Source organism: Teleopsis dalmanni, chromosome X, assembly GCF_002237135.1.
Source record: "Teleopsis dalmanni isolate 2A chromosome X, ASM223713v2, whole genome shotgun sequence".
NCBI lineage: Eukaryota > Metazoa > Arthropoda > Insecta > Diptera > Diopsidae > Teleopsis > Teleopsis dalmanni.
The window spans coordinates 18,207,443-18,225,206 of NC_051848.1; the positions used below are offsets into that span (position 1 = coordinate 18,207,443).

The 17,764-nt window shown below is 34.2% G+C and overlaps 1 protein-coding gene across 1 annotated transcript; it reads right to left on the minus strand.

Moving 5' to 3' along the window:
- Window positions 1–15,251: 15,251 nt before the first annotated feature.
- LOC119690094 lies at window positions 15,252–16,418 on the minus strand. The gene is made up of 2 exons (XM_038105086.1): window positions 15,893–16,418; window positions 15,252–15,838 (listed from the first exon to the last, which is right to left on the minus strand). Exons 1-2 carry the CDS (start codon window positions 16,349–16,351, stop codon window positions 15,542–15,544), a joined length of 756 nt encoding a protein of 251 aa, XP_037961014.1. The 5' UTR covers window positions 16,352–16,418; the 3' UTR covers window positions 15,252–15,541.
- Between the last annotated feature and the right edge of the window lie 1,346 nt (window positions 16,419–17,764).

The window sequence follows — 17,764 nt, forward strand, 5'->3', positions numbered from 1 at the left end:
AGTGTTTTTTTAAGTCCGATTTTCTTGATGAAAGACAGTATAGAGCCTATTTTTGCTAGTCTAGAATCTTTATGATCCATGAAATACCCTTCTAGGTGTTCCTTCCGCTTGTGCATTAGTGCCGGGCACCCTCTGAACACGTTATATGCAGTTTATCTCTCTTCTCTACAGTATCCGCAGTCTGAGTTGGGTCGAATCTACAGTGACCGGTCAATAATCACGCAATAACTAGTTTTTTATATATAAAGGTTTTGGTATATAACAATATTTTTCGATATTAACTAGGGAGACGTTTCATTGTGACAATTTTTAATTGATATGTACTTGAATTAAAATTTGTTTGAATATCACTTTAAATTTTAAAAATATGGAATTACTTTCACTCAATTTCAGAGTAATTAAAACCAGTGTTTTCTTCATGTTTATTCAAAAAAATTATTGTTCAAAGGCACTTAAATTAAATTGAATATTCATATCCAGCAACGAACGGCTTTAAGTGGCCACACTTTTTAAATATTAAATACATCAACTTATCCCAAGTCTGCCGTCTGATTATTGTGCATTAAAAATTGCTTAAAAATGAGTCCAATTTAAACAGAATTTGGAGTTTAAAAGCGAAAATATTTAAATGCTCCCCAGTGGGAGCAGTGGTACACATAACACTTGCTCTTCGAAATTTTCATATTGTGTTCCTATTACGCGGAAGGTCCTTTTCGGAGTTTTCTGCTTGGCTTAGCCTTCACGTAAACAGCCAACGTTTTCTCTAAGCAAATTTTAAGCAACAAAACTCATTTGTTTCCGACACTGACTTGGTTAGTTTCGACTAAGAATTCTTCTCTGTGTAAAATTATGTAAATAAATAATTGCGCCCCAGTGGCGAAATATATGATATATGAAGACAATTTTCAAGTAAACTTTTCGCTAAAACTTGAAATAAATGTACTTGCCTTGTTTTGCACTCATTTTTAACAAGCTGTGCCCAGTACAGGGCCGCGACTTTAGAAATTCATGTATAATAAATTAGGTATTTGGATTTGAAAGAGAAATAAATTCTCGAGGTTTTGTATTAAAAAATTATGTACAAGGTTCTTCGTCCACATCATACTGTATTTTCCTTCAAAATTTTTACCACCTACTACACACACCTCTTTCTCTTACAGTAAAGAGCTGTGTGAAAAGATATGTCATATCTTGTGGGCAAGTTATGGTGCTGACACAAGTCTACAGGTTCAATAAAACTACAAATGTAAAGGAATGTAAATTCTAGTTTATCAAAATACATATTCTTGGAAACAACGTGTCTTTTTTTTGCATCTAACATGAAAAATATCAACGCAATCCTTTTGGTCCTTAATCCAAATTGTCGCACATCCTTCACAAGGCTCCTTTGGATAGTTACCTGGCATCCGATGGATAATGAACTAATAGTGCGCACAACGAATTCGATTCCCAGGATTTTGTATTTCGGTTTTGCACACGGTTTTACACCCGTCACAATAAACTGAACCATAGTGAGCCACCAATGAACGGCGCAAAAATGCCTCGGAACTGGAAGTCGACCAATGCAAATGCTTAAAGGACAAGGTTTTACGGATATGCACATGGAATGTCACGATCCTCTATAGGGAAGATGCCGCTATCCAACTGGCAGAAGACCTCAATCAATGTATTGCTGACGTCATAAATATCTAGGAAATGCGATGAACAGGACAAAGCTGCTCTAAAAGATTAAACTGAGATGTCTTCCACAGCTGTCATCACAGATGTGACTTTGTGGTAAACAAGAGACTGTCAAAATTAATCCAGCGATTCACACCCGTGAACAAATGGCTTGCTATAAAAGAAGTAATCTTTGGTGAAATCGCCGAAAAATTCAGCCTCCATGAATCAATCACCACCAAAGGTCTGAGGTTGATTCAGTTCGCTGGGGTGCGAAACATAGTAGTATGTAGTACCAAATTCCCACATTACGATATTCATAGCGCAAAGTAGTTATCTGAAGAACAATCAACACCAAACCAGATTAATCATTTCATGATCAATCATGACTTAATCATTTCATGCTTCAACTGTGCTGAACGTATGTTTATTCTGTACTTCAAGTATCGACTTTGGCCATCACATTATAGCAACCAAATTACACATGCAGTTTAGTACCGCCAACAATGTACGCTCCCGAATATAGAAAATATTGACGTCTGTAAGCTGTTAAGTCTTTGGTGTTCACTCTCTAGCCAATGTTACAAACAATCCACCCGTTCCGATAATGACGGTAGACAATCTCTCACACCCTACGAACAACTATGGAAAATGTTCTTGGTTTTGCACAGTTCCCCTAAAGAAACCACAACGTGAACAGTGCGTAAACAATATCTAGATATAAGGAAGAAATGAGATCAAGAAAGATTTGAGCGAGAGGAAATCGCAGTGTGTAAATACAGGAATGATGCCACTCATCACTACGGAATCGGTGCATACTAGGAAGACATGTTATGATACGGAGTCCACCCTACAATGATTTTTTTCGTAGTTGTATGAGGGGAAAACTGTTGTCCACCTCATGTTTCAGTGTCCTTCATTGGTTAAAAGAAGATCAAAAATCTTCGAAGTCTCTTTCCTTTCCAACCTGAATGAGTTGTCATCCCGCAAAATTAGGGACTAGCACTTTTGCTTAAATGGGAGAGTCGTGCCTTTCAACTTTGCTTGTGCGCTGACCTCTACTCTACTTATGAGTAACGCTAGTCAGTGATGCTACAACGAAACATTATTTAAGCTCAAGTTGGCTTTGGGCACAAGGCCATCACTTTAACCTAACCCCACCTTCATATTATATTTAAGAAGCAGTCTCTAGTGTTGATGCAGTTTTTGAGAGTTTTTCGCGTGAATCAATTCCAAAGTTTGTTTGACGAGTTTTAAGGAAACTCAAAAATTGATGCACGTATAAAATTTATTAGTTCGATGTGATTTTGTAGTACCCTTAAATCACCGTGTGTTGCATCGAAGTTGAGTTTTTTCATAGTTAAAAAATACACTGCCACATTAACTTCAAAAAACTGTAAAGAGAAACTAAATTGACATAGCAATATACACTGTTATTCCATTAATATAGTTTTGAAACTTTAGTTTCACTATTGACGAATAGATGTCGCTATGCAAACTAATTGAAAAACCTATTAGATCCTCTCTGTATTTTCAATCTGGAGTTACTGTTTACTTAGCCTTTACTTTCGTATGGAGGCTATTACTTCGATGATTTACTGGTAAGTGTAGTTTTATATTTGACCAAACTTACTAAGGCAAATTCGTTTTTAATGATAATAGTTACTAAAATTATATTTTCAAAAATTTTACACATGTGCTCTATATCAAATATGTGAATATAATAATAAATAAGATTTAATATATTTTTTACATCAAATTCCTGTTTATTTACTTCTCTACTCTATACGATAACTGGTGTACTCTCAGGGCATCCAATATTTTTATAGCAAAGCTTCTAGCTTACGTTGCTCTGAAAGTAATCTTTGCAAAAATCGGACACAATTGTTATTTTAGTGAAAACCTTATGTGAACTTAATAGAATTAATTTGAAATACTTTTTCTCAAGATAAAGATGTCCTTTTTATATCTTGGATAGGTATATACGAGTATTAGTTCAACCATGCATAGAGAACCACAAATTTATTATCTTAAATTGGTGAAACTATAAAGGGCTTAAAAAATTTTTTTTTTCACAATTTGACCAAATTTAATACAAACGTCAAGTAAAATCCATAAAAAAGAAAAAAAGAAACAAAAAAGAAACAAAAAAAAAACAATAAAAAACTATGGCGAAAGGACATTCAAAATTCCGTTGTAGCAGAAATGTATCGTTTTATCAAAGAGAAAACTTAACTAACCATAAAAACCACATAAGTGGATTATGTTTGCCACTCATTAAATTATATCCAAACAGAGCATTATAATTTTAGGTTATGTGCTGCTCTGCTATGTCTGCCGTTGCGCTCAGACGTACAGACATTCAGATCACAAATAATGTACGTTGCGGATGCCAGGCGGTACGCATCAGCACATGAAATGCTGTCATTTTCGCATGTAAATCGAACAGACAGGACATTCAATTATAAAAAATGGTTTCAAACACATTTTTGTGTGTTGCAGGCGCTCTGGTCTGGAAATGGAAATGAAAATGCGGAAGGAAGTCAAGTCGGCTAAAGTGGAGTTCAGAGCAAAGATAAATACTAAAAGCAAAAATCAATCAATAAATACAGGAAAAAATATTTTAGAATTAAGGTCGGGCATAAGGGTTCCACTAGTTAAACCGGTTAAAATTTCGTTGCCCGAAAAAATCTGTAACGGAACGGGAAACTGTAGCTATACATTCAATTGAAATGAGTTGCGGAATGGTGTAGGGCGCGGGTTTATTGCGCGGAGGGAAAAGCATAAAGAGTTACGATTTGTTAGCAATATGAAGTTAGCAATATAATAACTTATAAATCAATTGGGTCAACCATTACAATTTCGACGAATGTATTCAACTTAAAATATAAAATATATAACAAAGAAAACTTAATGCCGTTAGTTTACAGAGAAGGCCAATCATTGCTTATGTTGTGAGCGTATGGGGTCAATCTAATGCAAATTTTGGTAAGTAACATTAGATAGCGGCCAAAATGGTGCTACGATATCTAAAGGATATAGTAAACTATGGTTCAGTGTATCAAACAAGCGTCTTATTGCATGTGCTGATGCAGATTGGTGCGCTTCTATTGATGACCAAAGACCCCATACTGGATATGTTTTTCTACTGGCCAATGGAGCTGTGAGTTGGGAATCATGAAAGCAACGAACGGTTGCAATGTCTAGTACAGAGGCAGAATACATGGCCTCATTTGACAAGGTGAAGACAGTCATTCACATTCGCCGTTTTCTCGTTCCAGTTTTGAGACAAAAAGACGCCACAGTAATTTATAATGAGAACCAAGGTAAGTTGTTGGAGATAAGTTGGCGAAAAATCCTGTTCTTCATAAACGCATTAAACATGTTGACATTCGTCATCATCATTCGTCGAGATGTTGTTGCTAATATAGTAGCATCGTTGAAGCCAAGTACCTGCCTTCAGAAAAAATTACAACTGTGTTCACGCTAGCAGGTTCAATTCTTATAAAGTGCATAAACAATACTTTTAAAATATATTTTGAAACCAACTCAAATATAATCTCATATTCAGCTGCTATACCATATATGTGATCACGTAGTAGATGCAACAAGCAGATATATTATTAGGTAAAAAATGTTTTGACTGTTTTCGAATAAATAAAAAAAATTTATAATACATTACTCGATAATACTTAAGACTGCATTTAACCCTTGAAGAATAATTAACTTTCAAGAACTTTCAACGTAGGTTGAATACCGCAGAATTCCGAGCACGGAAAAACACGTTAACTGCACAAAACCCTTCCTCGAAATGCCAGATTTTGCCAGCAAAAACACGTATCCAAGACTGACACTTTGACAAACGAATACAATAAGCAAAAATAAAATTTTAAAATAAAATAAAATAAAATAAAATGAAATAAAATGAAATAAAATAAAATGAAATATTAATAAATCAAATTGAAAGACAATCATAATATGCAAGTGAGAAAAATTATAATAAACATAACAGGAAATCCAACAAGCAACATTGAACTTAAGTAAGAAAAGTGGAGAAGAAATAGAAGGACAGAAGGAGAAAGAGAAGGAAAAAGTATAGTTGCAAACACGACGTTCACGAAGTAAGAAAAAAAACAAAAAAAAACAAAAATCAACAAAATGAATAAATGTCTAAAAAAATCGGCTGGGAAAAGGCTTAAGAACTGTCAATGGGCGAAAATAAATGCCAACATCGGGTTATACCTGCTAACAGATAAAACCGCAATAGCAGCTACTGAAAAATTGCTATCTCAAAAAAAAGTAATCTAAAAAAAATGTTCCCTTTGAGTTGCTGTGAAAGTCCTTTAAAGCATAAAATAAAAGCAAAGTGCAACCAACTTTTGACAATGCCAACAAACTATGTAAGTGGCATGAAAAGCTGAAGAGTTGCAACTTAGACGGCGGCACTTAGCTACCGACACAGCAATCAATATTTTAGAACAGCGCCAGCCAACGACCAACGAATCAACTGGAACAGACGTGCAACAGCATAATGATGATAAGAAAAAAACCCGAAAGATAAGGATTTGAATATCACAAAGAGAAAAGAACACAAAGCCAAGAAAAAGAAATATGGAAAAGATATTTAATCTGTCGGGTGGATAAGAAATTTTAAAGATAATTCCATATTTCTTTTAAATTTCATTATGGAAAATATTTAATGATCACATAAAAGTCACCTTCTAACATTGGAGCGTTAGGCCTCTTACTGCATTTTACTTAATGCGTAGATGCATAGTAAGGGTGACATTAAAGTCTATAACTCATGGACTCTATGAGCCTGCGAGAATACCAATGCCGAATGATGAATGACAGTTCAGATAAGTACAAATTCAGACATCAACTACGGAAACCAAATAATAATGTTCCATAAACAGTACTAACATAGAACCAAGCAAATACTCGGCAACATGTAGAACTAAAGATATCTTAAAGAACGATGCTTTGAAACAAAAGTGGAACATAGTTTAATGTGTAACGGTTAATGGGAAATAACAAAAGCAAGTTTCGGTAAGTTCATGACTCGAAGAGTAAACACTACTTAAAGAGAAATAAATGAAAGTTATACTACTTAGGCTTACATTTTAGGAATACATCTTCTATGATGTGGTATATGTAGTGTGGTTCCATCAAACTGCAACCAACGCTGAAATACTGTAGTATTGTCAAAGTGAAGATAGTAAGCATTGCTTCTTGAAAATAATGAAAAATTTTTTCGTGATGAAATTCATATATTACGATGAGAGTTACCCCTTTTTTGTGTCTCCAACCATGGTTTGCTCAACAGAATTCAATATATTCGGTCTTGCAAAGAATGCCTAAGAACGAGTTCAAGATAAAGCCTTGTAAGTTCCATAAACGAGAAGTTGTTACTGACGTTGTTTAAAAAAATCTATAATTGAATTATTATATCCAATAATAAACATAGCCTCAGTAAAACAGTACAAGTAATACAATTTCTTGAATGGGTAGGGTTGAGAAAATTACTTTGAGACCCTAAAGAAAGTGTAATAGTTCTTAAAATTGCATAGCAGCGGTATAGCTCTCTTTGTAATAATTATGGAAACTATGTTAGAAGCACTAGTAAGGTAGGTTGGAGTGGCGGGCTTGTAACCCAAAAAGCCCACTTAAGCTCAACGGATGGCCCATTGTGGTACCACAGGAAGCATTACTTATTTGAATTGTTAATACTAAATCACTTTAATATTAGATCATGTATGAAATGTAGTATCTTGTAGTATGAAATCTATTGCATTTACTGCTCATATGTTAATTATCTAAATATTTTAATTTTATATGCAAGTATATTTCAGTAATTCTACTGCATTGTAAAATAGGTAATCACACATTCTGAAGTTTCACAAAAAATAACTTTTCAAACATTCTTCTGCTTATCTTTGATACATGAAGCGTGGCGAAAGCAAAGACGAAATTCGAATAAGGGAAAAAAATTCTTAAAATCCACTTCAAACGGTTGCGTTCAACCTGTAAGCAGGAAAATTAATTAAACTTTCTTAACGACAGCAGAAAAGCATCGAATTACCACAGGAATGACAGAAATAAGCACTTCCGTTTCCCTTTTATATTACACCCATGTCTACACATATATGAAGCTAAAGTAGCGCACACCGTTCAGCTTTCCTCTCGGTTCCTACTATTTGCTATTTGCTATCTGCCGGCTGTCGACTGCCGACTGTCGACTGCCTACTTGATTCATGGCATATGTGCCAAAAGCTATACTAGAGCACCAACAGCAACACCGGCAACACCGGCAATACCAGCAACAGTAATGCAACATAAAGTTTCAATTACAAATGCAGTTAGCGTAAAAGAATTGCAACACCCACAACAGTGTTGCCAACGTAACGCTAATGCACTCGAACAATTCCTGCTTGCTAGCAAATAGATACTGACGTGGCCGACATGCGATGTGCAACGTGCGACGTGCAACGTGCGACGTGCGACGTGCAACGTGCAACTTGTAACGTCACCATTGCACGCCTTCGAAACAGCCTAATGAAGTTTTATGCAGGTTTGGGACCCGTAAGGGGTGGGGTGCAGCCAAGTTAAGTGAAAGCTGTTGTATTGGTAGCTGTTGTTGTCTTGTTACCTGCAATGATGTAAGTGTTGATTTGCTCCGGAAGTGCTGCAAAAGGCTGCCACAAATGCGAGTACGAAGAGGGCGCATTAAGAAGAGTTTCATTAAAGGCGTGAAATAACTTCAGTTAAGCCCGTAAGAACCATTAGACTCGACAGCAATTATAACAACGTCCACTCCCACATCAATATTCAAGAGGAACTGTTACTTCAGTCGACAAAAACGATACCGCAAAGTATTCTTCTTCATTAAAAATAGAGAAATTTTTCATATACCTACAATATTAAAAGATATTTTAACATAAAAAAATGTTAAAGAGCAAAGAATTTGGTTTCTAAAATACAACAATTAAACCGATCTCCTATAGAAAAGTGCATCTTTATATAGATTACGGAACAAACTTAGCAAGAAAAGCTTTCTACAGACTAAGTCCCAACAGAAATCCTTACAGAATGACTTCCTGCAGAATGACTTAGTACCTCAGCTTCAAAACACTGGAATTAACTGTGCCGGTACGCAAAATGAACTTAATAAGCTCCTCCCGAATCTTGGAGTGGTATTTACGAGTGGTTACCCGTAAATTATTATCAAAAAATCAAACTATGGCAGTGAGAAGATAAATTGTACGGGATTAGACAAGGTCATGAAATGAGCTTTGAAATAATAAGTTTGCCTTCTAATTGCTGTGGCTCCATAAAAGCTTTTTAATTTTCTTGAGTTAAAAAAAATATTCAATCCTACTGTTCCGATTTTCAAGGTCCGCATTTTGACAATGGGTTTTGGTGAATTTCAATATTCTGAGCAATTTCTTCTACTCGATGTTAAATCGCAATATTTAATTTTTACTATGTCGGGCTTTAAACTTTAAACTTAGTGAAGCTTGCATAGCACTAGATGGCGCTGTTTATTGTTTATTGCCGTTATTGCTACTTTTCTTGTTAGTCCATTCAACATACAAAGCTTATTAGCTTGCAAGCTTAAGGCTCGATATCTCGAGAGCTAAATTCTATTGCCATATATAACTAAGTCATATAGAATAGTGGAAAAAATACTTAAAGTAGTGAAATTTACCAAAATCAGTTGCCACATCGCTACATTTGGGAGAGCTCTATCAAACACATATAGCAGCTTTCTCGACCAGTGTTGAGGATGCGATGATCAGCTCAAACTTTTCATTTGATTTATTGCTTTCTTAAAAAAGTGAAAGAATTTTTTTAGTTTGGGAAAATAGTATTTATTCGATATCTGTTTGCTCAAGAAAAATTTGGAATTCTCAATTGATTCATTTTAATCTGGTTGTAGGAAGTGAATCATATTTCTGCGAAGTGCTGGATAGACATATGCCCAAGTATATTATGGTCGTGTTGTACGTCCGACAAAGTCTTTGTGGTCGTTTAAGAACGAAAGATCAAGTTCCCGGCACAAATTGCTTGAGTGTGCGTGTGTTTTTATGTATGTGTAACTATTTCTATTTCATCCTAGAAGTATTTATGACTCACAATAAATTTCAATTTAATTTATTTCACATAAAATTCTCCCGTTTTTCGCAATATCGCATTAAATGAAAACTGAATCAAATTAAAACGTTGCATACTTTTAGGTTATTTAGGCCATTTTATGGTTTACAATCGCCGCAAAATTTTTGCGGTTTCAGGTTTTATGTGCTTTTTCAGCTTACAACCAAATAATTTGTTTAGTTGCCCTGCCAGGATGATATTTTGGTCTGTTCAGTATTTGTGTAACTGAAAATCCTTTTTTTTTTGTGGTGAATTCACTTTTATGAACTAAAATTTCATTTCTGAACTCATATACCTCCTCATCCCAAACGTGGGCCCATTAAGTACTGCTCTCAAGTATTATGTACATATGTATTGTAACTAATTATTTACATAAATTTATACTCATCGATTTTTGTTATTATTTTGTTATGGCAGTTGTTGTTGTTGTTGTTGTTGTTGTTGTTGTTGTTGTTGTTGTTTTGTATGAGTTTCTAGTATATATTAATTTTTCGTTTTTAATAACAAATATAATAAATTCGTAATTATGTTGCGTATACGCAAGGCATTACCAAGAATTGCAATTCTAAATAAATAAGTAAACAATTTTTTGTTTACAGTGTATTGTGTATTGTGTATTGTGTGATGTGTTGTGTTTTGTGTTTTGTGTACTCACTACTACACAATAAAGTAATGTTGACTTTGTTTATGTTTAATTTTAGCTTTTTGTGCAGCTGATATTCTGTGTTTTTGAACAGTAAGCCGAGCCATTGTTCGAGGGACAAAGCCGTGCATAATAGGCGACTTATGTCAATAATTAATTGTGTTCCGCAAACAGTCGCAATTGTTTTATTTTAAAGCGCAAAAGCTGAATGAAAATTCGATTTATTATAAAAGCCTTATTTACTCCACAAACAAAATGAATAGAAATTCATAAAAATTCATAAAAAATCAACTAATGTTGTGTATGCAAACAATTGAATCAAGTCCTTTTTGGCAAGTCCTTATTGAATAATAACGCATGTGTTTAGTTTTGGGGTAACGCCGTAAACAATTCTTCCAAAACGCGTTGTTGTTTAGTTATTTTCACATTTTCACATTTAATTAACTGGATTGAGAATTGATAATAAATCAATAATATAATAATTGTGAAACTTGTCCTATGCTTGAGATGCTGAATATGCTGAAGTTTTTAGCGATTTTTGATTATTATAAGATAAAGCTTAAAATCAGAGTTTCAAAAGTCTAAAATAATTATATTCCTATAAACAGAAAAGAGATCCTAGCTCGCTACGTATGTTCACATCTCTCTGTTCACATCTGATTACTAGAGTGAGGTTTCCTTAATACTATGGAAATGGGAGAATTCCCATCATTCCTAAGAAGTGGTGTTAGTGGGTTCAAGTCTCACACTGTGGCTTTCGATGCTTTCCACCTACTACAAAAAAAAACCAAAAACAGAAACGAGTTGATAGTTCCAATAAAAAATTTTATTTATTAAAATATTTTAGAATATATATTTTTTTTTTTAAAGTCAGATACTTAAACTAGACCAATACTTGGGAGCTCACTAAAATGGACAGCACGAATACCCAAGAGTTACTGGAGCTTCGATTCGGTACTCCCAGCTGGAAAACGTTGTAGAGGACGTCCACATCTTCGCTTGAAAGACCAGGTGATCGTCATTACAAAAACACTCGGTACAACCAACTGCCGACTGTAACCCAGTGAACGGGTTGATTAAAGAAGGCTACTAAACGCAGCCTGGGAAGACTTGCGTTTTTAATGACAAACTTAGTAAGTATTACTAAAAAAGATAATAAAGTACCACTTTCTTAATTAATTATTTTATGTATGAATTTATCTAATATAAATATCTAATTCTGTTGTGTGTGCATTCTGTTAAAATATTATTTTATATATTAAAAAAAAAATAATTATAAGAAATTTATTTCCAAATTTTTTTCCGCTATCATTACTGAATGTGAAAATTAATTTACTCCTAATACTTTGTTTTAACCAGTTTACCCGCAATCCAACAATTGGAATGCATTCACATTTACCCAAGTTCACCGTATGGCATGCATTCGTACTGCAAGGATGCTTCAAATTAATTTTATTTATAACCAACTTACCTAACCACAAACTTTCACTACAACGGACCACAATTAAATAGAACCCAACACATCCCTTCGCACTCATCATGCAATGGTTCCACATGTTTTGAACAATCCGCACTGAACCAACCAATCGTATCCGCTGTACCCAGTATCATAGTATCATGTGAGCGGAATAATGAAGCAAACCGGCTGCGCACATTGAAACTACAATAATGCGGACCCATTCAATGCAAAATTCCTGATAGTTCGCAGTTCTCTGTTTAGGAAAATTTTGTTTTCGATTTTTGACTTCTCGGTTAACTTGGACGCTCGAAATACATATCACTGAGCGCATGGAACTCTAATAAAAATATTTTGAAATTAAAACACAACATAATATACAATACTTTAAAATAAATATATGTGAAGTTACAGTGCTTAGCGGATATCTGTGCATATTTCACGTCGGCACTTATATGGAGTACATATACAGAATCCTAATTAAAAACTCATTACACATTCTAAAAAAATTTAGAGCAAATGCAAATGCAAATGCAAATGCAAATGCAAATGCAAATGCAAATGCAACATAAAGTTCGCGTGAAAACTCTAACAAAAATATGGCCGCGAATAGCTCTGACTTCCTGATTCCTGCCAATTGTAGGGCGCGTCCTGCCAAGCAGCACGAAGGCTAAGTCCTGTGGGTAAAACCGACCACGTTAAGCATTTTTCGCTGCTCCAACCACTGCACACTTACCGGACTTCAATTTTCAAACTCAGTTGGAATTGCTGATGCAGTTGTACTTTTATGGCTGTTGCCGGTGAAGTGCGTCGCCGTGGTCGTAACCGTAGTACCTGTGCTCGGTATTCGGTGTTCGGTGCTCGGTGCCTGGTCAACGCTTTACCAAAAACAAAATTATGCAAAAATGAATTTAGAATAAAGTTGCCAGTTTTGTAGACTCTAAAGGAGGCTGTATTGATTTTTTACTGATTTTGCACAGTTTAAAGATAAATCTGCACGTCTCCATGTCCATGATGCATTTGGTGGAAACCAGATATACCTTATTCGCTTTGAACAAATATGGAAAACGAATATTGAAAAACATATTATTCAGAAATCAAGGATAATTCTATAAAGACGCGATGACAAGCAATTTTTTGATTTTTTTTGGATCTGATTTTTTCAAAAGTAGTTCAGAACTGTGAAAAAGAGATATCAGCATCACATAATTATGGTTACTAGCAAAAATAATAACTTCTGGTTTATATTCAATAAAGTAATACTTATTAGTAATTAAATATAAAACTTAATTTTGTTCGATATACTTCTTAATCTATGAGTGCACTATAATAGTTCTATGCGATATAACAATAGCGCTACTTCTGAAGGTCTATTTCAGTCTTATCTCATGCTTTACGGTCTTCCAGCGTGGAACACTGGTTTTTTCTGTATAAGAAAAAACGATTGTATATTTTGTTTCGGCCTTGCCATTAGGTGTGAAATACAAGATTACTCAAGTGTTTTTCACCTGATATCTTATGGTATCGTTTTGAGGTAACTCCCGATGACTTATAGCCACATAATAATAGCTCGGCCATAATTGGACACCAACAAAATACAAATATAGATATTAGGAAATAATTAACCATTTGAGTTTTATTTAGATTGGTCCGCGTACTTCCCCAGCAAAATATAAGTTGTAGTTCTATTATGATCCAGAAAACTGATCATAATATTAAAAATATAGCCTTTTATGAAATATTCTTTTTTCGTTTATTACATGAATGAAAGTTTCAGAGGATAAAATTGAAAAAGTGTATTTTATAACAAAACCCCGTAAACGGAGTTATGCACCTGCATTCCGCAAATCTGCTAAGGTGAGCAGGAGTGACATACATGCTTGAATACAATTATTTATGTGCCAGAAACTTTTATGTGAAGAATGTGAAGGAATTTGTGAAAGAAATGGTGGTAAAAAATAATAATATGAAATTTTGAAAGTAACGTGAGAAAAATGGAACGGAAATCGATCTTCATCTTTTTTTACCGGCAGCCGCACTGCACTCAAATCTCTGTGCATGTGTGGTAATGCGTTCTGATGTACAACAGTTTACAATTTATTTATAATTTTTTTCCTCTGCAATTTTCAAATATATCATTGCTTTATCCTGGTGCTTTCAGTACCAAGCGGTGAAAAAGTGTCAAGCGAGACTTCCCACTTGCCTCGTTGTGTTTTTTCTCCATTGCATAGCAGCTGGATGCGATTTGTCATCACAGAGGTGAAAGCGTTGAAGATGTCAATGATGGCAGCACTTCGAATGTAAGCTGCGCGTATAAAAGAGGATGAGGCTAGGAGAGGCAACACAAATTCCTTTGCTACTAGAGTACCGGCAATGGCAGTTTCAACTGTTAAGAACAGCAATAACAACACCGAGTGGTGACACTCGCTGACAAAGACGAATGAGAGTTTACAAAACGCTAAAACAAATATTTTTTGCACTAACTTTTGGCACGTTACTGCACCGCCGTTCCTTGTCCTTTTCGAACTCTCGAAATATGAATTTTTTGTGATTGATTTATTGAGAGATTAATACCAAGGATTGCTTTCACTGTTGCTGCGACTGTTACCGCCGCTGTTACTGTTGCTCATGTGGCAGTTATTACAGTCTTTATTGTTTGCCGATGACAAAAGAAATCGTTAAGAATTATCACAACAACATCGATGGATCAGAGCAACAAGAACAAAAAGTTGGGACGTAAAGTAATTGAAATTGGAAAAAATGAATGGAGTATAGCAGCTTTCTATATTAGCATTGGGGACCACAATGCTAAGAGAATTAATTTAAACTTCAAACTTCCATGTAAGGCAATCAACTTAGGTTATCCACTGAGACCCCACATAGTTTCATTAGTTCTACATAGCAACTCTTACATCAATATATATATATATATATATATATATATATATATATATTTACAATTCAAAACATCTAGTTTTGTTAATAACTATTTCTATGAGAAATTCACCAGTCTGATATATAGGTATATAACAATACTGTAGATAAGCCCAAGTGATTTGTGGAGATATATTTCAAAATTTCATGACTTTCTGATTGTCAGTTTATAGGTTATATAGCGCCATATTATACAGATACTCGCATGACTAAATGATATGCTATTACCCTGTCATCAACGTCTGAAGGAAGGTTGTACTTTTGTGAGAATTTAAAAAAAATTTAATTTTCTGTATTTGTGGTGTATTTGGCAATAATTTAATACATGCGTATTCTATATATTATTTAATTTATGTATACTATATAAATTATCATATAAGATTCATATATTAGACAATATACAAAACATTTTCTTTTTTAATATACATTTTTAATTTCATATTTTAACAAATAACTACCAATTTTCTGTTTATGGCTAGATGGTGCGTCCGATTGCAGTCCCCATGTGCTGGTTGTTCATTGCAAGATCCCTTCCTCTCTGTTTATCTAGAATAATCCATTTGCTCATGGGTACACATTTACATACATTTCACCATCTGTGAAATGTATACAAATGTATACCCTGGATACACCTCAGTGTGTAAGGTGAGATGAGGTGTATTGCTATGGGTACAAGTTTGATACTACGAAGAGTGTCAGAACTTTGTTTGGTAATGACAATGTTTGCAGTAAAGACACGGCTTCGAAGATTCCAGGAAAGGCTGATCTGCCCAAGGAGTTCTACTGCGTATCGCTTTTACAAAGTTTTCCACATGTTTATTCAAAGACTCGGTGCCAAAAGTACGTTCAAGATCAATATTTGGGAAACTTATGGTAATAAAATTATTGATCTGCTCGGCGGGTTCCACGGGATCGATCACTTGCCTTCTAATTCGTTTACGTTTATAAACGCCCCTTCGTCGTCGTAACAAGGCAGGCACTTTATAATTATTCTAAATAAAATGATCAATATAAATAGAAGATGTATGAAGATATTTATTAATTACCTTCCTGTTTCTATTTCGAACATCATCAGTTTTCATTGCAGACGGGTGTGTTTTGTTCTTTTCATTGTCAGTGAATTCATTATTTACAATAGTATATGAAGTGCAGTTTAGTTCATCGTCGGAATCAACATTTGATTGCTTTATCGTGTCAGAATCGTCAATGTCTGTTGCTGACGATCTACATTGCTGAAGTATATGTTCACTAGTATTTGGTGTGTTTTGGTTTTGATCTGATTGCGGATAATCATCGCATGATTCATAAAAGAAACCAGAATGTTTCATTTTGAATGAAGAGTCCACATCAATGTTTGGATACTCTCCGATCATATCAGAAAAAACTGGTTCTAGGCTTGCATTCTGCTGAGTACATGACAAAGCCAGTTTTTCGGGTTCAACTAACTGATTGCCAACAAATTTGCAGTGAGTGTCAGACTTTACGCATGGAATAAGTCCAGCCATTTTCGATTTATTTTCTTGAAAAATTTAAAACTGAAATTTCGCTAAACCAAAAAATTAATTTTTTACCATTTTTATATCGAAATTTTTTGTATGTGGTTTCTATTATTATTTTCAATGAACTTTTTAATTTTTTTACTGATCTCTTTTATAAAATTTGACAATGAAAATTTAAAACATCAATACATACTTGGACCAGTAAAATTTGTAGAACTGGAGACGTATCGGAGATTTTCGAAAAAAAATTGCTTAAAATGTAGATATATAGTAAGTATAGAAATAAAAATGTATCTCCCTTGAACTGTGCATATCTTGTCAGTAAAATAGAAGATTTACAGATGTTCTATATTATTGAAAATAATATACAACATATTGAAAATAATACAGAACTGCATCAATAACTGGTTTTACAGGTCCTCAACCCCTTTTGTGGGTTTAACAGGTCCAGTACAAAACAAATTATCAAGAAGAGAGAAAATCACATGCGACTGGAGTACTGAGAAGACTTACCAGGACTTAGCAAAGCAGTGAAAAATCGTACTCCTACAAAAACATTCTTAAATTCTCAAAATGTAATTTAAGGTTGTTAATGAGTTTTATTACAGGTCATTATGGTCTGAAATGTCACCTTCATAATCTATAATTATCTGCTAATCCGGAAGATTATGCCTTGAAGATGAGAAAACTAGCATGTATATTCTTTATGACTGTCCATGACTGTTAATAACATACAGAAGAAACTTGTTTCGTATGTTCTGTCACCAGAACAGATTAAGAGCTCGTCTCCAGATTGAGGTCTGGACTTTCTTCACAATACTTTAAAGGGCTTTATGTTATCAATAGTGAAATTGATACAATAGGACTTCTCTGGCGATAGTACCGACTGTTGGGCGATTTCACGTCAAAACTTTTAATAAATAAAATAACAATAAGATTCTCCTACTTAACCACTTCATCAAATTATGACATTACATCATTCTAACAATATAATTCGCGTTCTTTGAAGAGCATCATATTCATACAACAAGAATTCGATCCATTTTATAGGTATGCGAGTTCTGGAGATGAATGAATGTTAATAAATTTTCAATTGGATGAATACCAGATAGTTTAAAGCAGAGTTTAATAGTTCAAAATATCATTGAGTAAACAAATGTTATTTTAAGGTTATTAATATGGTTATCAATAATACTAAAAATTAAAATGTACGACGATGTCTTCCTTGACATAGAGTTTATTGTCCATATTATCATCACCAAAGTGATTTTCTGTACTCTCAAGAAATTGTAAAACAATTTCATATGTATTTGCATATGTATTTGTATTTGTCACATTTCAAACTCGGAAACTAGTTTCTGATTCAATCCGGAACGTATCCGAAAAAACAAATTAAAAGTATGTTTCTAAATAGGCAAT